The sequence below is a fragment of the Corythoichthys intestinalis genome, chromosome 11, assembly GCF_030265065.1.
Source record: "Corythoichthys intestinalis isolate RoL2023-P3 chromosome 11, ASM3026506v1, whole genome shotgun sequence".
Classification (NCBI taxonomy): Eukaryota; Metazoa; Chordata; class Actinopteri; order Syngnathiformes; family Syngnathidae; genus Corythoichthys; species Corythoichthys intestinalis.
In genome coordinates this window covers 19,963,665-19,978,818 of record NC_080405.1, presented here as the reverse complement: position 1 = coordinate 19,978,818, position 15,154 = coordinate 19,963,665, and the positions used below count along the sequence as shown (strand labels likewise).

Here is a 15,154-nt window from a genome sequence, read left to right as displayed (position 1 = left end):
TAATAGGACAGGCCTTTTTGAAAATTTCAAGGGGGCGCCACTGAGCGATTTTGTTAAATTTTTTTGTAGATTATCAAAATTTACGCAAAGTTGCATGTATGTGCAAATTTTGGTGAGTTTTCGTGCATGTTCAGGCCTCCAAACGTAAACTCCAACTGTGAACCGAAAAAATTTCACATTTGATCCAAAATATCCGATTTCCTGTCAGATTTGGAATATGGGTGCAAGAGGCTTTTTTGAACAGTTAGGCATAAGGTATCTACTCCCCAAATTTCATCGCTCTACGTTGAAAACCTGAGAGGAAAGGCCTTTTTGAAAATTTTAAGGGTCAAGGGGGCGCCACTGAGCCATTTTTTGACATTTTTTCAAAACGACGCTAGATTATCAAATTTTACGCGAATCTGCACGTATGTGCAAATTTTGGTGACTTTTCGTGCATGTTCAGGCCTCCAAATTGGCCATTTTCATTTGCCATGAAGAAAGAAGAATAATAATAATAATAATAATAATAATCCTTTGCATTACAATAGGGCCTTCGCACGCCTAGTGCTCGGGCCCTAATAATAATAATAATAATAATAATAATAATAATAATAATAATAATCCTTTGCAAAACAATAGGGCCTTCGCACGTCTAGTGCTCGGGCCCTAATAATAACTAGGCCTGCAAGCAGGACTGAACGGGCCCTCGCAATCTAGCGCAACTCGGACGTCACGCAACTCGGACAGTGTGCAGGTCAGGGTGGTGGCAGATCGTCCTCTCTAATCATCTCATTAGAACCTAACATGCGCGAAAGTTGCCTCTTTACATTCACACACCTAAGAGATAAAAACCCCTATTGGACAGAGGACTACAAAAAAGGAGCGAATAAAGGGTCATCACAGCAACAGACAGAGACATGTGGACATGGGCCGTAAAATAAGTATTTTAAAAGGTCTTGAAACTACAATGACCAACCTGAAAAGAACTGGACATATATTTTAAAAAATGAGTGACTTTCTATTGCCACTAGTTGGCGCTGTAGGGTTGATGCAAATGACCCCTACAGGACCCTTCAGACTATGACTCAACAAGCACGATATGTTTGGCGCAGATATGTTGTAGAAGTTATGACTGTTCAAAACTTGTGGTGAGACGAAATGGCTTCAGTCATTTTTACTTCTCCTGTTGGACCCTTCTGCTTCAACCAAACCTCAGTATTTTTCATCAGGCACCTGAACACATGTCTTCAGGCTCCCCTGATGCAGGTTTGAGGTGAATAGATTTTTTTTTCCTTGGAGGAGGAGCCTGTTTCGTAAAAAAGGCATTTCCTGTTCCCACTAGGGGGCGCTAGGCCTAATGAGTAATATTTCAATGCACTCGTGTTCAGGGTGGGATCCCGCACATACATGCCAGATATGAAAAAGATTGAACGTTGTTTCAAGGAGCTATTAGTCCTTTACTGAATTTGTCATTTTGCCGAAAAAATGGCCGACTTTGGCACCACGCCCAGGTCAGACCCATGAATGAAAACACACCATTTTGAAAAGTTTAGATTTCATAGGTCTCCTGAATTGTCTAACCAATTTTGAAGATGATCCAATTGATTCCCTCTGTGACAAGGTCTCAAATGTGCACCCTGTTAATTGATAAAAATTTCACATTCGATCCAAAATACCCGATTTCCTGTTGGGTTTGGAATATGGGTGCAAGAGACTTTTTGGAGCAGTTTTGCACAAGGTATCGACTCCCCAAATTTCATTGCTCTACGTTAAAAAAACCTAATAGGAAACGCCTTTTTGAAAAATTCAAGGGGGCGCCACTGAGCCATTTTGTTACATTTTTTTGTAACGTTGCAAGATTATCGAAATCCACACAAAGCCGCATGTATGTGCAAAATTTGGTGAGTTTTCGTGCATGTCCAGGCCTCCAAATGTAAACTGTACTAGAAATGGACAGAAATTTCACATTTGATCCAAAATACCCGATTTTCTGTTGGATTTGGAATATGGGTGCAAGAGGCTTTTTTGAGCAGTTAGGCATAAGGTATCTACTTCCCAAATTTCCTTGCTCTATGTTGAAAAAACCCAACAGGAAAGGCCTTTTTTAAAACTTCTTTCTGTCGCCACTAGTTGGCACTGTAGAGTTGATGCAAATGACCCCTACAAGAACCTTCAGGGTATGACTCTCAACAAACACGGAAAGTTTGGCGCAGATATGTTGCATATCTGCCGAGTTATGACTGTTCAAAGTTTTTGGCGAGACAAATTGTTGACGGTCATTTTCACTTCCAGTTTGGACCTCTCCGCTTCAACGAAACCTCAATATTTTTCATCAGGCACCTGAACACATGTCTTGAGGCTCCCCTGAAACAGGTTTGAGGTCAATAGATTTTTTTCCCTTGGAGGAGGAGCCTGTCTCGTAAAGAAGGCCATTTCCTGTTTCCACTAGGGGCGCCAGGCCTAATGGGTAATATTTCAATGCAGTCGTGTTCAGGCTGGGATATCTCATAAACATGCTAAAAATGAAAAAGATTGAACGTTGGATCACGGAGTTTTTAATCATTTTCTGAATTTGGTATTTTGCCTAAAAATGGCCGACTTTGGGACCACGCCCAGGCCAGACCCTTGAATGAAAACACACCATTTTGAAAACTTAAGATCTCATATGTCTCCTGAATAGTCTGACCAATTTTGAAGACGATCCAACTTTATCCTTCAGCGACAAGGTCTCAAATGTAAATCGATAAAATTTCGCATTTGACCCAAAATTTCCAGCTTCCTGTTGGGTTTGGAATATGGGTGCAAGAGACTTTTTGGAGCAGTTTTGTACAATGTATCGACTCACTAAATTTCATTGTTCTACGTTGAAAAAACCTAATAGGAGAGGCCTTTTTGAAAATTTCAAGGGGGCGCCACTGAGCCATTTTGTTAAATTTTTTTGTAGATTATCAAAATTTACGCAAAGTTGAATGTATGTGCAAATTTTGGTGAGTTTTCGTGCATGTTCAAGCCTCCAAACGTAAACTCCAACTGTGAACCGAAAAAATTTCACATTCGATCCAAAATACCCGATTTCCTGTTGGATTTGGAATATGGGTGCAAGAGGCTTTTTTGAACAGTTAGGCATAAGGTATCTACTCCCCAAATTTCATTGCTCTACGTTGAAAACCTGAGAGGAGAGGCCTTTTTGAAAATTTTAAGGGTCAAGGGGGCGCCACTGGGCCATTTTTTGACATTTTTTCAAAACGACGCAAGATTATCGAAATTTACGCGAATCTGCACGTATGTGCAAATTTTGGTGACTTTTCGTGCATGTTCAGGCCTCCAAATTGGCCATTTTCATTTGCCATGAAGAAAGAATAATAATAATAATAATAATAACTAGGCCTGCAAGCAGGACTGAACGGGCCCTCGCAATCTAGCGCAACTCGGACGTCACGCAACTCGGACTGTGTGCAGGTCAGGGTGGTGGCAGATCCTCCTCTCTAATCATCTCATTAGAACCTAACATGCTCGAATGTCGCCTATTTACATTCCCACACCCAAGAGATAAAAACCCCTATTGGAGAGAGTACTACAAAAAAGGAGCCACTACTGAGCTGTGCAGCCAAGCCCTTATTCAAAACCAAAATTAATCTTCTAACTGGGCCAATTCGACCAAGTGTGCCAACTATTGTGGCTCTATAAGCTCCCTGAGTCTCTGAAAAAAAATATTTCCTTTAAATGGCGAACAAAGGGTCGTCACGGCAACAGACAGAGACACGTGGACATGGGCCGTAAAAAAGTATTTTAATAGGTCTTGAAACTACAATGACCAACATGAAAAGAACTGGACATGTTTTGGAAAAACGAGTGACTTTCTATCGCCACTAGTTGGCGCTGTAGGGTTGATGCAAATGACCCCTACAAGGCCCTTCAGGGTATGACTCTCAACAAGCACGGGAAGTTTGGCGCAGATATCTTGTATATCTGCCGAGTTATGACTGTTCAAAGTTTTTGGAGAGAAAAATTGTTGACAGTCATTTTCACTTTCCTGTTTGGACCCCTCCGCTTCAACGAAACTTCAATATTTTTCATCAGGCACCTGAAGACAGGTCTTAAGGTTTCCCTTATGCAGGTTTGAGGTAGATTGATTTTTTCCCTTTAGAGGAGGAGTGTGTCCCGTAAAAAAGGGCATTTCCTGTTCCCACTAGGAGGCGCCAGGCACAAATGGTAAATTTTCAATCCAGTCCTGCTCAGGCTGGTATACCTCACACACATGGCAGATTTAAAATAGATTGAAGGTTGTATGAGGGAGTTATCAGTCATTTTCCGAATTCGGTGTTTTGGCGAAAAAATGGCCGACTTTGGCCGCCCGCCCAGGTCAGGCCCGTGAATGAAAACACACCATTTTTATAACTTAAGATTTCATATGCCTCATGAACAGTCTCACCAATTTTGAGAATGATCAAACTAATTCCCTAGGTGCCAAGGTGTAAAATGTGCACACTGTAAATCGATAAAAAGTTCACATTCAATCCAAAATACCCGATTTCCTGTAGGATTTGGAATGTGTGTGCAAGAGACTTTTTGGAGCAGTTTTGCACAAAGTTTTGACTCTCCAAATTTCATCACTCTATGTTAGAAAAACCTAAATGGAGAGGCCTTTTTGAAAATTTCAAGGGGGCGCCAGTGAGCCATTTTGTTACATGTTTTCGTAACGTTGCAAGATTATTGAACGTTATGCAAAGCCGCATGTATGTCGAAATTTTTGTGAGTTTTCGTGCATGTTCAAGCCTCCAAATGTAAACTCCTACTGTGAACCGATAAAAATTTCACATTTGATCCAAAATACCCGATTTCCTGTTGGATTTGGAATATGGGTGCAAGAGACTTTTTGGAGCAGTTTTGCATAAGGTATCTACTCCCCAAATTTCCTCGCTCTATGTTGAAAAAACCCAATAGGAAAGGCCTTTTTTAAAACTTCTTTCTGTCGCCACTAGTTGGCACTGTAGAGTTGATGCAAATGACCCCTACAAGAACCTTCAGGGTATGACTCTCAACAAACACGGAAAGTTTGGCGCAGATATGTTGCATATCTGCCGAGTTATGACTGTTCAAAGTTTTTGGCGAGACAAATTGTTGACGGTCATTTTCACTTCCAGTTTGGACCTCTCCGCTTCAACGAAACCTAAATATTTTTCATCAGGCACCTGAACACATGTCTTGAGGCTCCCCTGAAACAGGTTTGAGGTCAATAGATTTTTTTCCCTTGGAGGAGGATCCTCTCTCGTAAAGAATGCCATTTCCTGTTCCCACTAGGGGGCGCCAGGCCTAATGAGTAATATTTCAATGCAGTCGTGTTCAGGCTGGGATATCTCATATACATGCTAGAAATGAAAAAGATTGAACGTTGTATCACGGAGTTTTTAATCATTTTCTGAATTTGGTATTTTGCCTAAAAATGGCCAACTTTGGGACTACGCCCAGGCCAGACCCTTGGATGAAAACTCACCATTTTGAAAACTTAAGATCTCATATGTCTCCTGAATAGTCTGACCAATTTTGAAGACGATCCAACTATTTTCTTCAGCGACAAGGTCTCAAATGTAAATCAATAAAATTTCGCATTTGATCCAAAATTTCCGACTTCCTGTTGGATTTGGAATATAGGTGCAAGAGACTTTTTGGAGCAGTTTTACACAATGTATCGACTCACCAAATTTCATCATTCTACATTGAAAAAACCTAATAGGACAGGCCTTTTTGAAAATTTCAAGGGGGCGCCACTGAGCCTTTTTGTTAATTTTTTTCAAAGATTATCAAAATTTACGCAAAGTTGAACATATGTGCACATTTTGGTGAGTTTTCGTGCATGTTCAGGCCTCCAAATGTGAACTCCAACTGTGAACCGAAAAAATTTCAGATTCGATCCAAAATAACCGATTTCCTGTTGGATTTGGAATATGGGTGCAAGAGGCTTTTTTGAGCAGTTAGGCATAAGGTATCTACTCCCCAAATTTCATTGCTCTACGTTGAAAACCTGAGAGGAGAGGCCTTTTTGAAAATTTTAAGGGTCAAGGGGGCGCCACTGAGCCATTTTTTGACATTTTTTCAAAACGACGCAAGATTATCGAAATTTACGCGAATCTGCACGTATGTGCAAATTTTGGTGACTTTTCGTGCATGTTCAGGCCTCCAAATTGGCCATTTTCATTTGCCATGAAGAAAGAATAATAATAATAATAATAATAATAATAACTAGGCCTGCAAGCAGGACTGAACGGGCCCTCGCAATCTAGCGCAACTCGGACGTCACGCAACTCGGACTGTGTGCAGGTCAGGGTGGTGGCAGATCCTCCTCTCTAATCATCTCATTAGAACCAATCATGCACGAAAGTCGCCTATTTACATTACCACACCCAAGAGATAAAAAACCCTATTGGAGAGAGTACTACAAAAAAGGAGCAACTACTGAGCTGTGCAGCCAAGCCCTTATTCAAAACCAAATTAATCTTCTAACTGGGCCAATTCGACCAAGTGTGCCAAATATTGTGGCTCTATAAGCTGCCTGAGTCTCTGAAAAAAAATATTTCCTTTAAATGGCGAACAAAGGGTCGTCACGGCAACAGATAGAGACACGTGGACATGTGCCGTAAATAAGTATTTTAATAGGTCTTGAAACTACAATGACCAACCTGAAAAGAACTGGACATGTATTGGAAAAACGAGTGACTTTCTATTGCCACTAGTTGGCGCTGTAGCGTTGATGCAAATGACCCCTACAAGGCCCTTCAGGGTATGACTCTCAACAAGCACGGGAAGTTTGGCGCAGATATGTTGTATATCTGCCGAGTTATGACTGTTCAAAGTTTTTGGAGAGAAAAATTGATGACAGTCATTTTCACTTTGCTGTTTGGACCCCTCCGCTTCAACGAAATTTCAATATTCTTCATCAGGCACCTGAAGACAGGTCTTAAGGCTTCCCTTATGCAGGTTTGAGGTAGATTGATTTTTTCCCTTTAGAGGAGGAGTGTGTCCAGTAAAAAAGGGCATTTCCTGTTCCCACTAGGAGGCGCCAGGCACAAACGGTAAATTTTCAATCCAGTCCTGCTCAGGCTGGTATACCTCACACACATGCCAGATTTAAAATAGATTGAAGGTTGTATGAGGGAGTTATCAGTCATTTTCCGAATTCGGTGTTTTGGCGAAAAAATGGCCGACTTTGGCACCCCGCCCATGTCAGGCCCGTGAATGAAAACACACCATTTTGATAACTTAAGATTTCATGTGCCTCATGAACAGTCTCGCCAATTTTGAGAATGATCAAACTAATTCCCTAGGTGCCAAGGTGTAAAATGTGCACACTGTAAATCGATAAAAATTTCATATTCAATCCAAAATACCCGATTTCCTGTTGGGTTTGGAATACGCATGCAAGAGACTTTTTGGAGCAGTTTTGTACAAGGTATCGACTCTCCGAATTTCATCCTTCTACGTTGAAAAAACCTAAATAGAGAGGCCTTTTTGAAAATTTCAAGGGGGCGCCACTGAGCCATTTTGTTACATGTTTTCGTAACGTTGCAAGATTATTGAACGTTATGCAAAGCCGCATGTATGTCCAAATTTTTGTGAGTTTTCGTGCATGTTCAAGCCTCCAAATGTAAACTCCTACTGTGAACCGATAAAAATTTCACATTCGATCCAAAATACCAGATTTCCTGTTGGATTTGGAATACGGGTGCAAGAGACTTTTTGGAGCAGTTTTGCACAAGGTATCGACTCCCCAAATTTCATCACTCTATGTTAAAAAAACCTAATAGGAAACGCCTTTTTGAAAAATTCAAGGGGGCGCCACTGAGGCATTTTGTTACATTTTTTCGTAACATTGCAAGATTATCGAACGTTATCCAAAGCCGCATGTATGTGCAAATTTTTACGAGTTTTTGTGCATATTCAAGCCTCCAAATGTAAACTCCTACTGTGAACCCATGAAAATTTCACATTCGATCCAAAATACCCGATTTCCTGTTGGATTTGGAATACGGGTGCAAGAGACTTTTTGGAGCAGTTTTGCATAAGGTATCTACTCCCCAAATTTCCTTGCTCTATGTTGAAAAAACCCAATAGGAAAGGCCTTTTTTAAAACTTCTTTCTGTCGCCACTAGTTGGCACTGTAGAGTTGATGCAAATGACCCCTACAAGAACCTTCAGGGTATGACTCTCAACAAACACTTAAAGTTTGGCGCAGATATGTTGCATATCTGCCGAGTTATGACTGTTCAAAATTTTTGGCGAGACAAATTGTTGACGGTCATTTTCACTTCCAGTTTGGACCTCTCCGCTTCAACGAAACCTCAATATTTTTCATCAGGGACCTGAACACATGTCTTGAGGCTCCCCTGAAACAGGTTTGAGGTCAATAGATTTTTTTCCCTTGGAGGAGGAGCCTGTCTCGTAAAGAAGGCCATTTCCTGTTCCCACTAGGGGGCGCCAGGCCTAATGGGTAATATTTCAATGCAGTCGTGTTCAGGCTGGGATATCTCATATACATGCTAGAAATGAAAAAGATTGAACGTTGTATCACGGAGTTTTTAATCATTTTCTGAATTTGGTATTTTGCCCAAAAATGGCCGACTTTGGGACCACGCCCAGGTCAGACCCTTGAGTGAAAACTCACCATTTTGAAAACTTAAGATCTCATATGTCTCCTGAATAGTCTGACCAATTTTGAAGACTATCCAACTATTTTCTTCAGCGACAAGGTCTCAAATGTAAATCGATAAAATTTCACATTTGATCCAAAATTTCCGGCTTCCTGTTGGGTTTGGAATATGGGTGCAAGAGACTTTTTGGAGCAGTTTTGCACAATGTATCGACTTGCCAAATTTCATCGTTCTACGTTGAAAAAACCTAATAGGAAAGGCCTTTTTGAAAATTTCAAGGGGGCGCCACTGAGCCATTTTGTTAAATTTTTTTGTAGATTATCAAAATTTATGCAAAGTTGCATGTATGTGCAAATTTTGGTGAGTTTTCGTGCATGTTCAGGCCTCCAAATGTAAACTCAAACTGTGAACCGATAAAAATTTCCCATTTGATCCAAAATATCCGATTTCCTGTTGGATTTGGAATATGGGTGCAAGAGGCTTTTTTGAACAGTTAGGCATAAGGTATCTACTCCCCAAATTTCATTGCTCTACGTTGAAAACCTGAGAGGAGAGGCCTTTTTGAAAATTTTAAGGGTCAAGGGGGCGCCACTGAGCCATTTTTTGACATTTTTTCAAAACGACACAAGATTATCGAAATTTACGCAAAGCCGCACGTTTGTGCAAATTTTGGTGACTTTTCGTGCATGTTCAGGCCTCCAAATTGGCCATTTTCATTTGCCCTGAAAAAAGAAGAATAATAATAATAATAATAATAATAATAACTAGGCCTGCAAGCAGGACTGAACGGGCCCTCGCAATCTAGCGCAACTCGGACGTCACGCAACTCGGACTGTGTGCAGGTCAGGGTGGTGGCAGATCCTCCTCTCTAATCATCTCATTAGAACCTAACATGCTCGAAAGTCGCCTCTTACATTACCACACCCAAGAGATAAAAACCCCTATTGGAGAGATTACTACAAAAAAGGAGCCACTACTGAGCTGTGCAGCCAAGCCCTTATTCAAAACCAAAATTAATCTTCTAACTGGGCCAATTTGACCAAGTGTGCCAAATATTGTGGCTCTATAAGCTGCCTGACTCTCTGGAAAAAAATATTTCCTTTAAATGGCGAACAAAGGGTCGTCACGGCAACAGACAGACACGTGGACATGGGCCGTAAATAAGTATTTTAATAGGTCTTGAAACTACAATGACCAAACTGAAAAGAACTGGATATGTATTGGAAAAACGAGTGACTTTCTATTGCCACTAGTTGGCGCTGTAGGGTTGATGCAAATGACCCCTACAAGGCACTTCAGGGTATGACTCTCAACAAGCACGGGAAGTTTGTCGCAGATATGTTGTATATCTGCCGAGTTATGACTGTTCAAAGTTTTTAGCGAGACAAATTGTTGACGGTCATTTTCACTTTCCTGTTTGGACCCCTCCGCTTCAACGAAACCTCAATATTTTTCATCAGGCACCTGAACACAGGTCTTAAGGCTTCCCTTATACAGGTTTGAGGTAGATTGTTTTTTTCCCTTTAGAGGAGGTGTGTGTCCCGTAAAAAAAGGGCTTTTCCTGTTCCCACTAGGAGGCGCCAGGCACAAATGGTAAATTCTCAATCCAGTCCTGCTCAGGCAGGTATACCTCACACACATGCCAGATTTAAAATAGATTGAACGTTGTATGAGGGAGTTATCAGTCATTTTCTGAATTTGGTGTTTTGGCGAAAAAATGGCCGACTTTGGCACCCCGCCCAGCTCAGGCCCGTGAATGAAAACACACCATTTTGATAACTTAAGATTTCATATGCCTCATGAACAGTCTCGCCAATTTTGAGAATGATCAAACTAATTCCCTAGGTGCCAAGGTGTAAAATGTGCACACTGTAAATCGATAAAAATTTCACATTCAATCCAAAATACCCGATTTCCTGTTGGGTTTGGAATACGCATGCAAGAGACTTTTTGGAGCAGTTTTGTACAAGGTATCGACTCTCCGAATTTCATCCCTCTACGTTGAAAAAACCTAAATGGAGAGGCCTTTTTGAAAATTTCAAGGGGGCGCCACTGAGCCATTTTGTTACATGTTTTCGTAACGTTGCAAGATTATCGAACGTTATGCAAAGCCGCATGTATGTCCAAATTTTTGTGAGTTTTCGTGCATGTTCAAGCCTCCAAATGTGAACTCCTACTGTGAACCGATAAAAATTTCACATTCGATCCAAAATACCCGATTTCCTGTTGGATTTGGAATACGGGTGCAAGAGACTTTTTGGAGCAGTTTTGCACAAGGTATCGACTCCCCAAATTTCATCACTCTCTGTTAAAAAAACCTAATAGGAAACGCCTTTTTGAAAAATTCAAGGGGGCGCCACTGAGGCATTTTGCTACATTTTTTCGTAACATTGCAAGATTATCGAACGTTATCTAAAGCCGCATGTATGTGCAAATTTGTACAAGTTTTTGTGCATATTCAAGCCTCCAAATGTAAACTCCTACTGTGAACCCATGAAAATTTCACATTCGATCCAAAATACCCGATTTCCTGTTGGATTTGGAATATGGGTGCAAGAGACTTTTTGGAGCAGTTTTGCATAAGGTATCTACTCCCCAAATTTCCTTGCTCTATGTTGAAAAAACCCAATAGGAAAGGCCTTTTTTAAAACTTCTTTCTGTCGCCACTAGTTGGCACTGTAGAGTTGATGCAAATGACCCCTACAAGAACCTTCAGGGTATGACTCTCAACAAACACGGGAAGTTTGGCGCAGATATGTTGTATATCTGCCGAGTTATGACTGTTCAAAGTTTTTTGCGTGACAAATTGTTGACGTTCATTTTCACTTTCCTGTTTGGACCCCTCCGCCTCAACGAAACCTCAATATTTTTCATCAGGCACCTGAACACAGGTCTTAAGGCTCCCCTGATGCAGGTTTGAGGTCAACAGATTTTTTTCCCTTGGAGGAGGAACCTGTCTCGTAAAAAAAGGCATTTCCTGTTCTCACTAGGGGGCGCTAGACCTAATGGGTAATATTTCAATGCACTCGTGTTAAGGGTGGGATACCACACATACATGCCAAATATGAAAAAGATTGAACGTTGTGTCAAGGAACTATAAGTCATTTACTGAATTTGTCATTTTGCCGAAAAAATGGTCGACTTTGGCACCACGCCCAGGTCAGACCCGTGAATGAAAACGCACCATTTTCAAAACTTAAGATTTCATATGTCTCCTGAACAGTCTCACCAATTTTGAAGATGATCCAACTAACTCCCTCGGCGAAAAGGTCTCAAATGTGCACCCTGTAAATCGATAAAAATTTCATATTTGATCCAAAATAACCGATTTCCTGTTGGGTTTGGAATATGCGTGTAAATGCTTTTTTGGAGCGGTTTTGGACAAGGTATAGACCCCCCAAATTTCATTGCTCTACGCTGACAGACCCTAATGTTATAGGCCAATTTTAAAATTTCAAGGGGGCGCCACTGAGCCATTTTGTTATATTTTTTTGCAACGTTGCAAAATTATCGAAATTTACAATTTTCCGGACGTATGTGCAAATTTTGGTGACTTTTCGTGCATGTTCAGGCCTCCAAATTGGCCGTTTTCATTTGCCCTGAAAAAAAAATAAAAAATAAAAAATAAAAAAAAAAATAATCCTTTGCAAAACAATAGGGCCTTCGCACGCTTAGTGCTCGGGCCCTAATAATAATAATAATAATAATAATAATAATCCTTTGCAAAACAATAGGGCCTTCGCACGCTTAGTGCTCGGGCCCTAATAATAATCCTTTGCATTACAATAGGGCCTTCGCACGCCTAGTGCTCGGGCCCTAATAATAATAATAATAATAATAATAATAATAATAATAATCCTTTGCATTACAATAGGGCCTTCGCACGTCTAGTGCTCGGGCCCTAATAATAATAATAATCCTTTGCAAAACAATAGGGCCTTCGCACGCTTAGTGCTCGGGCCCTAATAAATGAATATATTCAAGGCTTTCCTGAGATTTTGTTTTTGTTTTCCAGCAGTAGCAGTGGTACGATTTTGTGCTGGCACAGACTGATATTTTCATACGACTGATAATTCCTCCACCTTGTCCCAAGTGAAGTGAAACATTCATAAAGCACAACACAAATAATATCAAGATTGAAATTCTCATGGTCTTATTTTTTTTCCGTCACAAAACCACTAACATTTTAAGAAGGGTGTGTAGACCTCCTGCTATATGTACTGAATATGATTTCAAATTCATTGATAACTACAAATGGCCATTAACCTTTATATATATTCCAAATACTGTATTGAGATCAATGCTGACAATATTAACACAAGATAGTATGCATTTTAGATTTTTGGGAACTTGGCCTGTCAAGACTACTACCAGAGGATCCTGTCAGCATCTTCTTCAGCTACAGCGAGGATGATAAGCTTCATAGCGGCGCCGGTCATCCTCATTTTTTCAATTCCACCAATCTTAATTGGTGCTATTGCAGCATCCACGGGTAGAGAAGCAGAAAGAGGAGAGCATCACGTGAATAAGTACACATTTTTAATGCTCACACTTTATGTCTTGCAATAGACTGGAACAAGACAGGATATGGATCACCATCTCCAGTTGAGCGTGGCGAGGCCAGTCTTATAATGCCAATTACTTTGCAGCAGCTCACCCCAAATTACATATCCATTATCGGAATTTCTGCAACAGCTGCTGCTGTGATGTCAACAATTGACTCTCTTCTACTGTCAGCGGTCTCTCTCTTCGTGTCAAGCATTTATAAAAGTATCTTGAGGACTAAGGTAAGAGTTTGTTACACCTTCCTGAGGTTTAACAGTATTATATGGAGTTCATTTCCCATGTCTTCCATATTTCCAGGCATCCGATAGAGAAGTACAGTGGGTGATCAAGGGTGCTGTGTTGTTTACAGGCCTTGTAGGCTCATCACTCGCCTTCCTCGAGGTCAGCATTTTGTCATACTGGCTCCTCGGCTCTACCGTTACCTACGTCCTTATGTTCCCTCAACTCATTTGTATCCTCTTCTTTGAAAACTCAAATGCCTACGGCGCCATATCTGGCCTCTTTATTGGAGGGATGTTGCGACTGCTGAGCGGAGAGCCATCGCTGGGGTTACCTGTCACCCTTCCCTTTCCAGGATGCACACTTGAAAATGGAGTGTATGTGCAGCACGCACCTGTTAGTACAATATGCATGCTGTGCAATTTAATCTCTACCTTGGTGGTCTCCTACTTGGCTTCACTACTGTTCAATAAAGGACTGATTCCAGAAAGATTTGACATATGTAAAGTGAAAACCCACCAGTCACCTCAAAATCTCACGTTAACGAGCAGTAATACTGTTGAAAGCGACAATGACCTGAGACCCAGAGTTCAAAATGAAAATGAACTCCCTGTGGATGAATCTTGTAAAATGAATGTATAGAAACTCTTTCATGTTAGTTTTTGTCCAACTGTTATTAAAAATGATTGATTCTATTCAGGACCTTGAGATCAAAGCTCAATCCTTTCATGCACTTTTTTTTTTTTAACCCTTAAAGGGTATTCATTAAACTCATTGGCTGAGACTGACGGCACTAGACGTCCAATTTATTTTGACTGGAAAAGGAAATGGATTTGACATCTGGCGCTAATGATACAATTAGTGCTGCAACGATTAATCGATAAACTTGAGTATTCGATTAGAAAAAAAGATTCAAATTAAATTTGGCTGCTCCGAGTATTCGTTTAATTAAAGTGGCGCTCTAATGGTTTGTTTTGAAACTGTTTGCATTTAGTCTTATTGATTTTGGGTGGATACACGGCCCTCTAGAGTACCTCATTTCACATGGCTGAATCCATCTGCTCCCTGTTAAAACCAACATAAGCTAAGTTTTTTTTTGAGCTAATGTTTTTTTTAATACAATCGTAATTTAGTTTATTGGTATACTGTATTCAGCCATTTTTTGTGGGAATATGTGTCTGAAGCATTTGTTAAGACCATTGTAAATTTTTAGCATTTTATAGCATTTAAGCTAGCAGACTTTTGCTATGTAAGTTAGCCAACTGTTATGTAAGTTACCCAACTGTTCGTTGTACATCGATCATTTAAAAAATACCGTTTGAGGCTCAGCTCAAGAATTTAAATTTTTTATGTTACTTATCCGATTACTCGATTATTTGAACTAAATAGTTATTGATTAATCGACTACTAAAATAATCGATAGCCGCAGCCCTAGATACAATATATACATATATGGCGGAAAACACTCAGGTGACTTGAAGTTCCGCTCCGAGACCCCTAATTTGGCCAAATTTCAAAATTGTCCTATATGCATGTGTGCTACATCATTGGAGAGCTTAAATTCTCAATTTTCTGGGGGAAGAAAAACTTTGAACGGAAGGGCATTTAAAAAAAAAAGTTTAAAACCCCTAAACCCTAACCCGTGGTGAGAGCATGAGAGAGCATAATTAAAGACACCATAATTTTAATGAGATATTATCGCGTACTTACCTTTTTTCGATCCAAAAAGTCAGTGTAGCATG

General features: G+C 40.4%; 1 protein-coding gene across 1 annotated transcript in view; it reads left to right on the top strand.

The window, feature by feature from the left end:
• The window catches only part of LOC130923722 (high-affinity choline transporter 1-like), a 32,097-nt gene extending 18,043 nt beyond the window's left edge, over positions 1-14,054 (top strand). The window contains exons 6-8 of the mRNA XM_057849650.1: positions 12,966-13,119; positions 13,197-13,414; positions 13,491-14,054. Coding sequence (XP_057705633.1) covers positions 12,966-13,119; positions 13,197-13,414; positions 13,491-14,054 — 936 coding nt within the window. The remainder of the gene's footprint in view (positions 1-12,965; positions 13,120-13,196; positions 13,415-13,490) is intronic.
• Positions 14,055-15,154: the final 1,100 nt, after the last annotated feature.